Source organism: Larus michahellis, chromosome 1, assembly GCF_964199755.1.
Source record: "Larus michahellis chromosome 1, bLarMic1.1, whole genome shotgun sequence".
In the NCBI taxonomy this organism is placed as follows: domain Eukaryota; kingdom Metazoa; phylum Chordata; class Aves; order Charadriiformes; family Laridae; genus Larus; species Larus michahellis.
Window position 1 is genome coordinate 156,906,125 of NC_133896.1, and position 15,969 is coordinate 156,922,093.

A 15,969-nucleotide genomic window follows, 5' to 3' on the forward strand; every position below is an offset into this window, starting at 1 on the left:
TTTGCACATTTCTTCATCTATCGCTTTCAAGCTAGGCTTATAAACCTTCTAAGATGGAACATGTTCTCTCTGTGTGTAAACTCACAGACACAATGAAGACCTGATCTTAATTATAACTTCTAGGAAAATGTTGCAGTAAAAATACTGCTATTAATATAGTATCAATAGTATAGCAGATGAGTTCCTGGGGTGGGGGAGAGAACAAAGGCGTTAAAACTTCAGCAACAGCAACATATGGTTTAACTAAGAGCAGCAAGATGCTCTCCATCCTACAGTATTATTAGCTTGCATGAGAGACTAAGACCCCCCATATTTGCTTACAGAACCCGAAAATAGAGAAGGGAAAAGACTCTGACAACATTGCTGGAGTTTATTTTCTGCAGCAGCATTTCTCTTACTGCCTTTTCCCACCAGAAGACTATAAGGCTTAGCTTCACAGAGCAAGGCACTACGGCTTTCTTTACCAACCACAAAAATACTTGCTTCTTTTCCTGAAATGAGTATTTAAACAAGCATTAGAACTAGAGCAAAACAACTTTCATTCGACCACATACGCAGCATACAAATTGCCCTTTTTAAATATTCACCATGTTATGTCGCTGTAGTTCTTTTCAGAGCAGATTCTTTTTAGCAGTCCCTTGATAAAGTCAGAAAATACTAACATGCAGATTGCATCAAGAGCAATAATTTGTTAAAAATCAAAACCCAATAAAATGTCCACAAATATAATGATTCATTCAACCCCCAATACTAGTAATAGTATTACTTGTGACACAGAAAGAGCTTTCATACTGAATTTAGTTTTAAAGTTTAATAACTTTACCAGAAAATTATCTGCAACTAAGTTTCTTATTCCTAGCTCTGGAAAATCTCCTTTCCCAGTCTATATAGTGTTCTCTTCTTCAAACTGAAAGAAAACAAATATTTTATTTATTTTTTTAAGAACTATGTCCCACTTTTTCCAGGCCTAAAGAGTATTATCAAGTGCTTTTCAGTTTTGATTAACAGCTTGCAATTCAGTTGTCAAGCCATGCATGGATGTAACTCTCAATGAAAAATCTGCTACATCTCAGGCCAGCAAACTTAGTCCAGAACTTCACTCACTAAACCTCGTATTTCTTTTACATGGACTTCAGCGACAGGACAGCAGCCACAGCAAAAAGGTGAAATTAGCATAGCCGAGTATGTGCAGGTTATTATAGACAGTCCCATGCCTATGAAGTATGCATATACACTCACTTCCTGGTCCATCTTCACTGCTTTCATTCTGCTCTGTGCAGTTTACTAAACTGCCTTTGTAGATTAACCAGTCAACTGTTGATTCACTGTTACATCAACAGAGAATACACACCCATCCACCCCTTAGTTTGAACCTAACACAGCTCTCCCCTGAGTTTCTGGAGAGTAGGAGTAGCAGTTTCCCATTTAAAATCCTCCAGATGACACATGACAGAACTACCTTTCCTCTGACTTCATACTCCAGGCCTGACTTCCCAGGACACGTTTGTTTCTTCTTCCACCACAGAAGCACTGTACTAAAAAAAATTTCTTGAAGTCTCTTAGCCTAGCTTAAAGCACTGAGATGGAATCAAGTACACCTAGCTCACCTCCAGCAGTGGTTTATTTCACTAGAGATTTCATTAAGAACAAGCTAGAGACTGCGCAAGCTCTTTAAGTAGCCTGTTCAACAATCCCCACAGTATATCTAAATCTTCTGTGCATAAATCAAGTTTGCATTTTCTTATTCTATTACATATGGACCACAAGAAAATTAAAACAAGCAGATGTCCACCTTCTTCCACATACAAAGATCTCCACTAGAAAGTCAGAATATGCATGCTCTTCCTTCTCTTTTCTCTTGTAGTCTAGATACAGACTCCTTATTTCCATAAAAGCACAAAAGTCATATTTTGTAACCCTCTGACCAATACTGACACCCTCTGCAATTTCTGCAAGCTTTTTTGCTCTGGTGTTTGGTTTTTGGATTTGTTTTGTTGGGGCTTTTTTGGTTTGGTTGGTTGGGGGTTTTTTTTTGTATCTTTCCTTGTTGCCCTCAAAAGAAATCTCATATTCTGGCTGAGACCTCAACAGAACACAAATAAAATGATTACTCTAATAACTACCTCCTGTTAAGCCAGAGCAGAATATGAATCATTCTGTAGTAGCACTAACATCATTAGCTCATCCAGGCTGAAAGAATGAGCTTTTTTTCCTTTTATGACAAAGGAGTCATATCGTGCCTTGTAATTGTATATTAAATGCAAAACTGCATTTTAGTGAATTTCATCTTTCCGGTTCTGGATCATCTTTCCAGCTTAGAGAGGTTTGCATGAATATGTGTAGATTTTTTTTAATTACCTAGGAGGCTTTTTAAAGGCTTGTTTAACAAAATGAAATGAAGATGTGTTAATGAAGACCAACTGCTATCAGATGCAACTGCTAATCAAATTATAGAATTATAGTCCATCTGCACTAGTACCAAGGCAAAGGTCACATAGTTCATATATGAACGCAACAACCTCCTGCATGAGTAAATATAAGATCAGATGGTACAGGAAAAAATGTATTCTTAATCCCTGTAACCATTAACTAGCACTCACTACAGTTTTCTGCTTATGGACCATGGCAACAAAAGCAATGTGATAAGGTGCAGAGGTATTTTGTATTTGCTTCTCAGCAGTTTCTCTAAAGTACGATTTTAAAACTGTAGGAAGGTAGGTCAGGTTTCTTCGGGATGACTATTTTTTGCTAATCAATTAATTTATGGAATTATTTTAATTTCTTATAACAAGCATCAGGCCTCCCGAGTAAAGGTCTTCATTCTTCACTAGCCTGCTACTAAACGCTTATTTTTGTGGTGACATCACCCTCCTCCAAGTGAATACTCACCTACTCCTCTATTTGGGCTCTCTGCCCTACTCTTATTACTAGTGATGAGACACCATTGCTAAAATTCTTAAAGCCTTCAGTCCTCCTCTTAATACGGTTTGGCAGCTAGCTGGACAATTTTCAAAATACATTATATTTTTCTCACCTGCTGTGCTTTCTGGCACCTCCTGCTTATCTTGCACAAGCTGCATGATATCTGACACCACAACCTGATGGTTTGTATCTTCTTCTTTCTCTTCATTAGACTGGTTGGCTGTTGCAAAACAGTTGCAGTTTCCAGTTTCTTTGCACGGGATCAACCTCCAATACCAGTAGTCAGACATGAAAATGCTGTAAATTGATTTCTGAAATTTAAACACAAACAGAAAATCATTTTCTGCAAGAAGAAAGAAAAAAAACCCTAGGTATTTGAAAGAAACGTTAAGACTGACAGTTACATACAGATTGTCGTATCTTTGATTTTATTTAAAGAAAAAATATGCAGTTTATAACAGGCACTTATGGTATCTTATGCAGTTCATAATAGCCATCCACTGTATTGTACCCAAAATAAAAACTTCAGGAGTCCCCGCAGTTTCTCAAAATGCTTATATCATAGGTCGGGGAGCTAATCACAAAAAAAAAACCCAAACAACATACAAATATCAAATGACATATGATCTTAATAACTACTGCATAAAGGAAAAAATATCAGTGTCACTCTGCATTTTCAGCAGAAAAAGCCAATATTTATGTTAAAAATACCTTTTGAAACCCAGTTTAACTAGGTGGAAGAACATCCTGGAACACGGACTGTCAAAAAGTGAAATAATGTGAGAATAAACAATAAAAAGAAAGAATAAGATACTATGATTCCCATGATATGAGGAGGCTGCAATTACGGTTCAAAATTTTCATAAACAGATTAACTGGAAATGTGGCAGGAAGAAGAGATGCTTTGGTTTCTGACACAGCACCAAGGTACTTCAGGGCTGCTCTCTTCTTGAGCAAAAGAAAGGGGCTACAGTTCCTTAGCCTAGATAGAGTTAATTGCCAGGCTTATTTGTGCTTACAGGTACCAGAGCGAGCACGTTCTTAAACACCTGCAGGTTTCTCAATTTACATATACAAATGCCAGAGAACTACAGTGTTTTTGCTCTTTCACATAAACAAAAATCACCCTTATTGAAGGGTGTAATTCTCAGAATTACAACTAAATCATTATTAACTGTAAAATACTTGCTCCACATGAGAAAACAGCTTGAGCTTTCCAAATACTTACAGTTCTTCAGGAAATTGCACCACATCCAGAGACAGGTTTGTTCCTGCTCTCCTCCAGAGGGCATATGTGCAACAAAAGGATGGCCCAAAACCTGCAAGCCAAGGGACCTGAACAAGCTTTTCCACATCTATCTGGGAAATGCCAAGCCCGAGCAGGAAAATACATGTTTCTCCAGGTAAATTTAATGCTTTTTGGATAAGATGCGCGACCTCTGTTTGTCGTACAAGCATCTCTAAATCTGAGTGCTTCTAGCGTATCTCTGTTTCTAGCTACTGATGAGCTGAGTAAAAGCATCACTCCAGACCACGGATATTAACAATGATACATGTAGGGATCTCTACATTACATTTAAAGGTGGCAGTTTTATAGGCCTGAAGAAAGTATAAAAGGATTATCAGTTTAAAATGAAACAGCTAAAAAAAAGAGCCGCACATTATTTAGTGCCAGATCTCCCAGGAATCACCCATGAACAATAAAGTTCTCTCTCTGTCACTTATTACATTACTTCAACAGAACAGATAAAACACTCTTCTTCAAATACTACTGCAAGGTGCATCTACTTCCAAGTTTAGAGACAGTAATTTTGTTTTATTTTAGCCAATATACTGCCAGTTTCCTCATTTCTTCCTTTGTCTGTTTCCAGTCTTCTAGGCTTTGCAACATTTGTTGAGGATGGGAAATGCAAATCGCTCAACTCTTTCCATAGTTGCCGAACCCAATGGGTTCAGTGTACACATCCTTCTTGTCACACAGGTAGCGGCAAACAGTCACAGCTGTAGTAAAGCACACGCTGCTTGTAAATAATGTATGTAGTACACAGTACGTACTTTTAAGCTGCATCTGCCTCTGCAACTGTCTGACGTGCCACATGCAACGATGAGCACAAGCATGCACATGCAGGTACCTAAGTAGCACGTGCACAGGAGTTTTAAGGAAAGAAGCATTTCATAGCCCTTCAATGTTTTTTTCAGTTCTGTGGGAGCAGGGGAAGTTCTTTCAATTACCCTTACACTTAAGACATTAAATTAATAGATTTTACTTCTTCAAGCCACTTAAAGTTTAAAATTTTCCTGTCCAGAACTTCTCCTTTTTAGCCCAAGAATTGGGACAGAGACAGGGAAGTCTCATCTGAAGGAGACAAAAATCTCAGAAACTTACAGGAGTTTTCCCCCTGCTCCTGTGCAAGGTGAACTGAAAAGCAGCTGGATCTATGCTTCAGTAGTCAGCAAATTACTCTAGGCATACATTTTTAATTTATTGCCTTTCCTTAAGGAATGGAAACTCATGAAGATAACGTGATATAATTATATCCAAACATGCAGTTAGAGACACACATTTATGACCTTAATCCTACTTTAATTAATTAGTTTTCTGACCCACTCATAATCTTTATTATGATTTTAAGAGCAGCAATGTGAACTTAGTTCTTAAGCCAACAGCTCAGGGACTCAGAGGGCAAAGAAGTTGGTGAAAAAAATATGGGAGGGCTGCGACGTAATCACTACATATGTTTTCCATACTTTTATGAAGAGAGGCAGCTTGCAGAGACATTCATAAAATTGACTTGAGCAAGATTGCCTATAAAAAGGAAAACATATCAAAAAAAGGAGGGGAAAAAAACCACACAAAATCCAACTGATTCTTTTGCCTTAAGAGCTAATGTAAAATACTCCAAATAGTCATAGAATCATAGAATTGTTGAGGTTGGAAGGGACCTTTAAGATCATCGAGTCCAACCTTTAACCTACCCTGACAAGAGCCAGTTCTAAACCATGTCCCTCAGTGCCCCATCTACCCTTTTTTTAAACACCTCCAGAGATGGTGAATCCACCACCTCCCTGGGCAGCCTATTCCAATGTTTAATAACCCTTTCAGTGAAAAAATGTCTCCTAATATCTAATCTAAACCTCCCCTGACGTAACTTGAACCCGTTTCCCCTCGTCCTATCACCTGTCACCAGGGAGAAGAGGTCAGCCCCCATCTCTCTACAACCTCCTTTCAGGTAGTTGTAGAGGGTGATAAGGTCTCCCCTCAGCCTCCTCTTTTCCAGGCTAAACAACCCCAGCTCCCTCAGTCGTTCTTCATAAGGTTTGTCCTCCAGGCCCCTCACCAGCTTTGTAGCCCTTCTCTGGACACGCTCCAACACCTCAATGTCCCTCTTGTAGCGAGGGGCCCAAAACTGAACGCAGTACTCGAGGTGGGGCCTCACCAGTGCCAAGTACAGGGGGATGATCACTTCCCTAGTCCGGCTCACCACACTATTCCTGATACAGGCTAGGATGCTGTTGGCCTTCTTGGCCACCTGGGCACACTGCTGGCTCATATTCAGCCGGCTGTCAACCAACACTCCCAAGTCCTTTTCTGTCGAGCTGCTTTCAAGCCACTCTGCCCCAATCCTGTAGCGCTGCATGGGGTTGTTGTGACCCAAGTGCAGGACCTGGCACTTGGCCTTGTTGAACCTCATACCATTGGTCTCAGCCCATCGGTCCAGCCTGTCCAGATCCCTCTGCAGAGCCAACCTACCCTCAAGCAGATCAACACGCCCGCCCAGTTTAGTGTCATCTGCGAACTTACTGAGGGTGCATTCAATCCCTTCATCCAGATCATTGATAAAGATATTAAAGAGAACCGGCCCCAGCACCGAACCCTGGGGGACACCACTTATGACCGGACACCAACTGGATTTAACTCCATTTACCACCACTCTCTGGGCACGGCCACCCAGCCAGTTTTTTACCCAGCGAAGAGTACACCTGTCCAGGCCATGAGCAGCCAGTTTCTCCAGGAGAATGCTGTGGGAAACAGTGTCAAAAGCTTTGCAAAAATCCAAGTAGATAACATCCACAGCTTTTCCCTCATCCACTAAGTGGGTCACCTTATCATAGAAGGATATTAGATAGAAGGAAATAGTCATAGCATCCCTGACGGATATATGTCCACCTGGATCACTGCAATGATACTGCAGATGCAAGTAATTTTTCTCATTATTTCAAAACATCCAAAGATAAAGTAATGCCCTCAACCAGCATAAAAACTAGGCTGAGGTACCAAGAAAAAGTCCCAAGAATGAAACTTACATTTGACACTTACAGGGCTAAACAACTGCTCCTGAATCTCAGCTTTGCGTACTAAAACCAATGCTGCTTGTGAGTTTGGGTTTTCCCGTTTTGTTTTAAACCAGATTGCAGACATCAAAGTTGGTGAAATACCCAAGGAAAAGCAAGGCCAGAATTTGGATCCAACTGTCAGGGCCTGAAGGCATTGGTAGACTTCACTGGCCCTGATCAGCCTCGGCCAAGACCTCTACCCACAGGCCCAAGAGCTGCACGTAAATTAAGCCCGAGGCCTTCAGTCCCTACTTAAGCTATGCCATTGGCATGCCTGGCTACAGCCCTGTCACCTGGGGAGGCCTACATCGCAGCCCTGCTTTGAGTCCTGGCTCTGGATTCTTTCACTCCTGACTGGACTCCCTGGAGGGACCAGGTTCATTGCTCACCAGGTGAGGGAAGGCTGGTACAGCCTGCTACCGGTGCCCAGATCTGGTGTTCAGACCCTGTGAGCAGTGCCCTGGTCGGTGAGTCTGTGCTGGGGCCACCCTCGGCTCCTACTTTGGGCCCCTCTTGTGCAGCAGTCCTGCTCTTGCTGCTCTCTGACACCAATTATTAAGGTACATTTTATGCAAACTCAAATAAAGACCTGCTTCTCAGCTCAGTGAAGTTTATCAAAATATAATACTAATGGGGATGCAGCATAGCACACAGGAACACATGGGGCTTGGCAGAGTACACAGAACCATCGAATAGTTTGGGTTGGAAGGGACCCTAAAGGCCACCTAGTTCCAACCCCCTGCCATGGGCAGGGACACCTCCCCCTAGACCAGGCTGCTCAAAGCCCCATCCAGCCTGGACTTGAACACTTCCAGGGATGGGGCATCCACAACCTCCCTGGCAACCTGTTCCAGTACCTCACCACCCCCACAGTAAAGACATCTGAAAAATGTGATGGTTACTTACCACTGTATGAAAACAGGCACAGATATGTTACAGCTTTGGCATGTGCTCTACGTTGGGAAGAGAGAAAGTCTCCAAGAACACGGTAGGTACAGCACATCACTGTGAATCCACAATTCCCGTGTAAAAGCTCTGTTCTGCCACCGTGATCCCAGTCACTCCCAGGGGGAACATCGGGTAGGGGTCACCATCCCCCCATTTACTGCAAATAGTTGCCAGCTATTCTAATATCAGTTAGGTATGCAGCACGGTCTGACAGTACGCTAAATGGATGAGGTCTCAGCTTTGAAACTATAAATACATATGGGGCCAAGAACGTGTTAATATGCAATATTAAGAAGTAATATGTAATAATATGTAGCACTCCATACCACTTCTTAATTGAGGTGCAAACGCTTTCTGAACTATTGCTTATGAAATTCAGACAAAAGAGCAGTTTTTGAAAGCAGTCCTATTTCAATCACTCTGCACACACACTTCACTGAATTTACTTCAGTTTCCAACCCAAAATCCCCCTTTAATTCAAGAATAGCACTGCAAAGGGAGTAGTTAATAATTATCTTCAAATGTAACCAGATTACGCAAGACATCCAGTTATCTCAGAAACTTAAATCCATATTCTGCAATCACTTCACCATGGCAGTTAAACCTGACTCCTAGGGTCCCCATTGCTCCAAGGTGATATACTATTACTGGATCTCTGTTGCTGCTACACGATACAGTTTTTTTCAGCTATTTCCCTGGTTATTTAGGCAGGGCATTATCTCTAGTCAGGTGTAACACAAACATTTAAACATATCTCACTTCTAAGACCATTTGTCCAATATTTTCAGATTGTCCTGCGAATTGTCTCACTCAGCATTTGATCACTGCAGCACTTCACCATGCTTTCATCATTGCTCCATTTAAGTCATTAGGGGAAAAAATATATTTATGTGGGGAAAACTGGTCTTAATTTAGCACCTACTGATATTTCACACCCTTATTTTCCATAAACATGATGACATTTTATTCCAATGCTTTTAAAGAAAAACTGTTTAATATGTTATCCAGCCTGAACAAGCAGGCTTAAACATAGCAATTCACCAGGCTCGGAACATCCATATCAATAGAGGTAGCGGAGTCCAGCTGATTAAGTAACAGCTCACTTGTGTACCTCACACATCTCTGCAGGAGAATCGGACTGAAATGGAAACAAATGTCTGTATAGTACTAATGAACGTTTCTTTATTTTACAATGGATTAAAATACACTGAATGGTATTTAAACCCATCAATATCGTTCTGATGAGAATCTTATTTTAAGCGCATGTATCTGGGCTGCAGCATTCTTTATAATTTTCATGCTTTGCAATACTGGCCAGCCATTCTTCCCATTGCACAATACATGTTTTGCACTTTCCCAGTGTAAGACACACATGCATTATAGCCCAGGTTCCTCACACCTAAATTCAGACATTAAACTGAAAGGTCTAAGTTAAGAACCTACTTGACCCATGTGCCTTCAGCATTCACTAGAGTAAGAGAGATGCACATCTCCTGATCCCATCGACCCCTCACATTGACTTGAGACAGCCCAAGGCAATTGTGGATGAACCTGAGTTTGTATGATGAAAAGTCCCGCTTTTGTATACAATACCAATAGAGTGCCACAAAGAATGAGTCATGTAATAAAAACCATAAAGCGTTTTAGGATTTTAGTAATGCCTATTAAACTACTCACGTTCTGCCTATGGAGATATTGTATTTCTACTCTTGCCCCTCCCCCAGTCCTTTCAGATTTTGTTCAGATAGATGGGGGGAAAAAGCAGCAGTAACAAAGCCCCAGACATTCTCATCTCTCTCTAGGGCACGCAGAATACCCAAAATCAATTTAAAGACTAAATTTTTTTCTCATTTGGAGCTTTACTGTGATCAACATTTAACTTGAGTACTAAGTAGTCCTTGAAGATAAATGTTCTCATTTTTTATTTAAAAGCCTTCCACAAAGCATTAGAAATCATCAACAGACTTATGTAGGAAATACTAATCTCAAAGAAATTGCAAGACTATTTAGCAAGAGCTAAACTGAGGCCTCTTCAAAGGAAGGAAAAAAACCCAAATGTACTTCATGAGAGAAATGCTTTTTTATTTATTCTACTTTTCATCTTACAGGGAGGAGACACTGCTCTTTTGAGGAACACAAGTTTAAATGAAGCCCCTCAGCTGTCTTCCGTCTTCCTTTTGGGGCAGACACACAAGAAAAGTTTATCTTTTGTTAATTAAACCATACTTTAAGACATCTAGCAAAAAGAATAAAAAGGTAAACGTACACACATCACAGAGGTTAGCTGAGTTCTCCCAAGACAGCAGCAACCTCCCCTACTGCCTGCCTACACCACTCTGCACATAGGCACAGGAACAGCTTCAAGTACACAGCCAAATTCTCTCTCCCTTTTGAGAACTACCAGCCCGGTGCACACCAAGCTGCCCACAGACCGTCAGAGCAGAGCACAAAGGCAAGGGAACAGCTTCTTGCAGGTATGAAATGAGGTATGAACAAAGCCAGAAGTTCCTCCTCCCCATCAACCAGCTGCAAGCATCCTAACCTGAGCTGCATCTCAAGTCCTTCAGAAATCTGGACCTTACACACCCACTATTTCTACTTTGGATCCACCACAGGAAAAAACAGAGGTCCTATACTTTAATGTGGTATTGGATTTGTAAAGTGGCTTGCTGTCCATTTTGTACAAAATTCATGTCTAACACTGGGTGAAAGACCTTCTCTATTTTCAGTGGAATATAACTAAAGAAAATCCAAGTATGAGGAGTGTTAACGTAAATGTGAGAAAAGCAGCACATTATAGAATTCTAGTTGCCTAGATATCATTATTAGAAAAAGCATAATTTCCTTAGTCTTTAAAACTCCCACCAAACCACCTACATTCCTGAAAACTGAGCTTTTGGAATTAGGTATCTAAATTTCTTCTCCTCCTGCCCCCTCACACTCCCCACACACACACCAAAGTTTTCTTTCACACTTATTTCTTCTTCCATCCATGAGAAACCAAATAACCATACTGGCCTGAACACGGACTCCTCTAAAATGGCATGGAGAGCAGTTTACACCTCTTTAAAACTGTTCACAGTCTGTATCTGTTTCCACTCAGATCACGCAGGTTTCAGAGATTTTTCCTCAAGACCCCAGAGAATGACAAGCCAGGTTTCATTTTTAAATTAAGCCTTAAACACAAGAGAAGTTGATGGTGCTACGCAGCATTCTGCAGAGAATGAGGTGGTGATGTGCTTGACCCCCTTATTTTAAGTGGCTGACAAATCTTCCCGTATTCAAGTTGTTCTCACGATAAACCCAAACTCCCATCTCACCAATGCATTATTCTTGCTCGTGCAAAGCCTTGACAAACACAAGATACTGCCACCAGCACGAAGACACTATGCAAATACCATTTGTTTAACTCAGAAGTACCTGTGGCCAAGCATGCAAATCCTAACTCCTAGACTAATTCAGTTCAAAGAGGCAAAATCTATGCTACATACATGGCATGTTCTGTCTATTTTTAATTTATTTATCATGGAAAAAAGCATTAGAATATTAGCAGTTTCTCTTGAAATCAGAACTTGGAATTGTCAAAGACCTTTCTCTGGAGAAAGCTCCTAGGACAGCATCTTTGTTCAGTGACCATATAGCAGGAGTACGTGCTTTCCTCAGCTTAGGAGACTCAGGTCTCTGAGAAATCACTTGGGTCACTTCGTCCTACCAACTTGCTGACAAACATATAATAGGTGTCCAGTTTCAAAGGGCTCAGAGAACATCTACTCCACAAGTCCCTTCTCCTCCTCCTCTCCCCCCCCCCCTCCCCTGACCCCAGCTTGTTGCAGATCAAAAGCATCTTGCAATAACCCATAAAAAAAACCTCAAGACTTGTAGCTTGAGCGTTCAGCTTTTTACAATTTTACACACATGGGGGGGAAAAAAGGCACAGCTGAGGTTTCCTAAGGCTCAAGAAACCTTCCCTACTGCCTGTGGGAGAGAGCACTGCCTACATCCTGTGCCTGCAGAATGTGCCGAACAGAAGTGCAAGGTAAAGGAGATCCTTTAGGAAAGAAGAGCTAAGTCCTCTTCTGATCTATTTGGGATTTAATTTTCTGTTAAGTAACCATGCTGAATACTTCCTAATGAAGTTGTTATAGATTTACCCAGCAGAGTAATTTTGTTAGCAACAGCAATTGATAGCAACTTCCATCTTGAAAGGAACACTGTATTTAAAATTTCAAGTAGATATAAGTTTTAAGATGATTAAACCCAGTATCTATTTTGAAGCTCCTGCAAAGCCTCAACAGGGCACACAGGTGGCTGCCTTCAAGACTGATTTTACAGACACCTTTGTCATTAAAAAAAGCCTTTCCATGCAACTTCTGTAATTACTTTTGTATAGCCCAGTCCTGAATCAGTGAAGCGTATAACTTCTGGAAGCCATCTGAAACACAAGCATTTCAAAGTTCAACAGAAAAAAATAATGCGGATGCAGCCCAGGCCTCCCTACAGAAAGGGTAATAATAGAAAAGAGAGTTGTGGGGTAGCAGCCAGGCCCAAAACACAAGAAATGGCACACAACATCAACAAGTATGAAAATAATGCTCAATTCTCTGCCCTACAACTGTGCCTTTATCAGGTCTGTGCTCTAGCACCTTCTTGAATTAGGGTCCAAATCAAATGTTTTCCTCTGCCTTCCTACTTAAATGACAAGATGTGTACTTTTGTTTATAATTGTACTCTTAATTTTCAATGTGTTAACCAAACTTGCACTATGTAAGTACATTTAATAAACACAGACCCCATTACTGAACATTATTTTGAATGTTCTACCCTCCATGCCAGAAAGGCTGTATGCGTACTAATAAACCCCAAAAAGCATTTGAAGACTGTCATAAAAAGGCAACCTGTAGGGGACCTTTCAGAAAATAAATTTGGTTTCTTTTTATTTGCTTTCTGAGCCTTTACTACTCATTTTCTCAGTCATTCTGAAATCACTAAATCGGACTGGCTTTAAAAATGAAATAAAGGGTTTACAAGAGCAAATTTACTGTCAAGTCTATCAAGATGAAGTTGTACATTCTTTTTCAAGGTTTTCAGCTAAAAATATCGTGAAACAAATATTCCTTTTCTGGCTTTTAGGTTGCAAACACTTAAGCCTCCTTCCTTTTGTAGCTACAAAGAGAGAAGTAAAAAAAAACAAAAAAAAAAACAAAAAAAAACCCCCAAAACCCAAACAAAAACCCAACAAATCTACAGACAACATTGCTGGCTGATTTATTTTAATAGTCCAGTCCCAGTGAAATACAAAAAGTAAATAAACACCACAAGCGGCAAAAACCATCCTATTTTACAGCCCGTGTGATTAACCACTGCAGGTTAACACCAGCCGACAAAACCCCGCATCTGAACGGCCGTCTTCATACCAGGGGACCGCTTTGTTTCTCTAATTCCGGGATGCTTCATTAATCTACTACAAAACCAATAAACCCAAGCCCTGCTCGGACCCCCAGGGCGCAGGGCAGGCTGCGGCGGGGCAGCCCCAGCCATCCGCTCCCCTCTCAGGGAGGGGAGAGCATCCCGTGGAGCCCCCCGCATTTGTTTATTCTCTCGTTTTCAGGCAGGTTACCGTGCTTGCCTTTGTTTCGCCTCCTCCCCTAGCGCCACCGAAACTGAAGGAGGCAAAAAAGAGAGAGAGAGAGACAGACAGACAGACGCACGCACAACAAAACCCCCACCGGGGAATCCCGGTGGCCGAGAGCGAAGTCCCACCGCCGGAGCCCGCTGAGGGGAGCCCGGCGGCACCGGGCGCGCCCCCACACTCACGCCCCTCACCCGGCCTGGCCCGGCCCGGCTGCCCTCCTCCCCGCCCCCGCCCCGGGGCTGCCCCCAACCCCCTGCCCGCGGGGGAGCGCTGCCCCCAGCAAGATGGTGGCGCTCCCCCGGGGGCGAGCGGAGGTCGGGCGGGCTTGTGCGGTGCTGCCCGCGGGCCACGAGGCGCCCGCCTCCACTCACCTCCTTCGGCGCCCTGCCCGCGGGACCAGGTGGCCGCTGCCGCCGGCGCTCAACAGCTCGCCCGGGCGAGTGGGACCAGCGCCTCCCCCCCGGGGCCGGCGGGATGGCTGGCAGCGCGGGGGAGGCGCCGCGGGGCCCCGCCTGCAGCCTGGGGAAGGAGGGGGGGAAGCGGAGAAGGGCTGCCTTTTGTCAGGGTCCCGCTCCTCTCCCCGCCACCGGCACCCCCCCTACCCGCTGCGTGCTCCCGGGGGAGGCGGCCGGAGGCCCTTTGTGTGGTGGGGTGGGGAAAGGGAGCGGAGCGGAGCGCTCCTCCCTGCCCCGGGCCCGCCGGCACCGCTTCCCTCGAGCACCTGTAACGCCTCGCCTCGCCTAGCCGCCACCCGGGCAGAAACCCGGGCCGTGAAAGGGCGGGAGCGGGGCGACCTGCGAGGGGCTCCCGCTTCACCGCGCCCCTCAGTGATGCCGTTGGGACCCCGCTGAGGCGCGGCCGGCGGCAACGCCTGGGTTCGCGCCACGCCCAGCCGGACCGTTAACGGCTTTTTTTGGGGGAGTTTAGCTGTGAGGGCTGGATTGACGCCTGTCCTTTATGGACACCGACGGGTAGGTTCTGGGGCCGGGATCCCCGTGGGCGGCTCTGCAGCGGCTGCTTCAACTGGCCGGTGGCCACACAAGGCGTGTGAGGCACCGCCGCCCGGCAGCCATGAGGCCCGGTGACGAGGGGCAGGTGTTCCCCGTTTGGGAAGAAGCCTGGGAGTTAGGGTCTTCACGTGCCTTTTTTTTTTTTTTTTTTCCTAGGAAAAGCGGTTATTTCCAGGAAAGCGGTTACAACCCGTAGGAGCGTTGCCTCATCTGTTGGGGAAAATATGGCAACTCAACGTAATGGCGCAGAGGTGCGACCTGGATGAGCAACGGGGGAAGTTTTGCAGCCATGGTTCTGACGTTTTCCTCGTATGTCAGTGTTTGGCTCCTGGTGTTTTATTTTGCTTCCACCTGAATGTGTATCTAAAGAAAGCAGCAGGTTTTGTGTGTATGTTTTCATCGGACAATTGAACAGCAGGAGGAGAATTAGACAATTTTCCCATTATGGAAAAAAAAAAACCCCAAACAAACAACAAACCAACCAACAATGGGTATTTGCTTTCTTATTTGGGTATCGCTGAACGGTAAAAACTTTGCCTATAAGCAAAACAGTGCACTGCGTGTGCTTTCGTGTGCCGGATATATAAACACGTGGAAAAGGGGTGCTGAAGAGAAGGTGTGTGCTTTAGGGGAAGCACCCAAGATGTGTGCATGACTCTGACTGCACAGACTTTCCCCATCCCTTCTCCTCTCAGGGTGGTCATCAGTCTTTCATGCTACTCTCTACATCCCTGCTGCGACAGTGGTGGTTTACATTCATGATAACCAAACTGCAGGTTTCAGGAACTAAATTTTTCAGGAAGGGTATTCCACGACTGAGGACAAAGGGGGGTTACCATGTATTTCTTGCACTTTCTTGAGTGAGAGGCATCTGATTTTTAGAAAAGTATCAGATGACAGAGGTACGCTGTGTACGCTTGTCTTCTTAATAACCTGAAACGCTCTTTCTTAAAGCCCGGTGACCCAAGGTAGTGTCAGCATATGGCTTACAGAAACAAGGTTTCAATATCTAGTGGCTTCTTACAGCAGCTTAACCCAAAATGCAGGTCAAGCAGACCTGAGATGCGAGTAGGTAATCAAGTCACCTTAGCAGCAGCCATGTTCTCTTCTTCATGAGATACC

At 43.5% G+C, this 15,969-nt stretch overlaps 1 protein-coding gene across 6 annotated transcripts in view; it reads right to left on the bottom strand.

Moving 5' to 3' along the window:
- The window catches only part of MCF2L (MCF.2 cell line derived transforming sequence like), a 172,101-nt gene extending 156,777 nt beyond the window's left edge, over window positions 1-15,324 (bottom strand). For 2 of the 6 annotated variants that reach the window (XR_012584078.1, XM_074561122.1), the window contains exons 1-2: window positions 14,209-15,323; window positions 3,035-3,233 (exon numbers count right to left, since the gene is read on the bottom strand). Coding sequence is in view for 5 of the 6 variants with exons in the window: in XM_074561122.1 (XP_074417223.1) it covers window positions 3,035-3,212 (178 nt within the window). In the remaining variant the exon portion in view is untranslated. Of the gene's footprint in view, window positions 1-3,034; window positions 3,341-14,208 lie in introns of those variants that run through there. The other 4 variants (XM_074561141.1, XM_074561206.1, XM_074561158.1 and 1 more) reach the window with 3 other exon arrangements.
- Window positions 15,325-15,969: the final 645 nt, after the last annotated feature.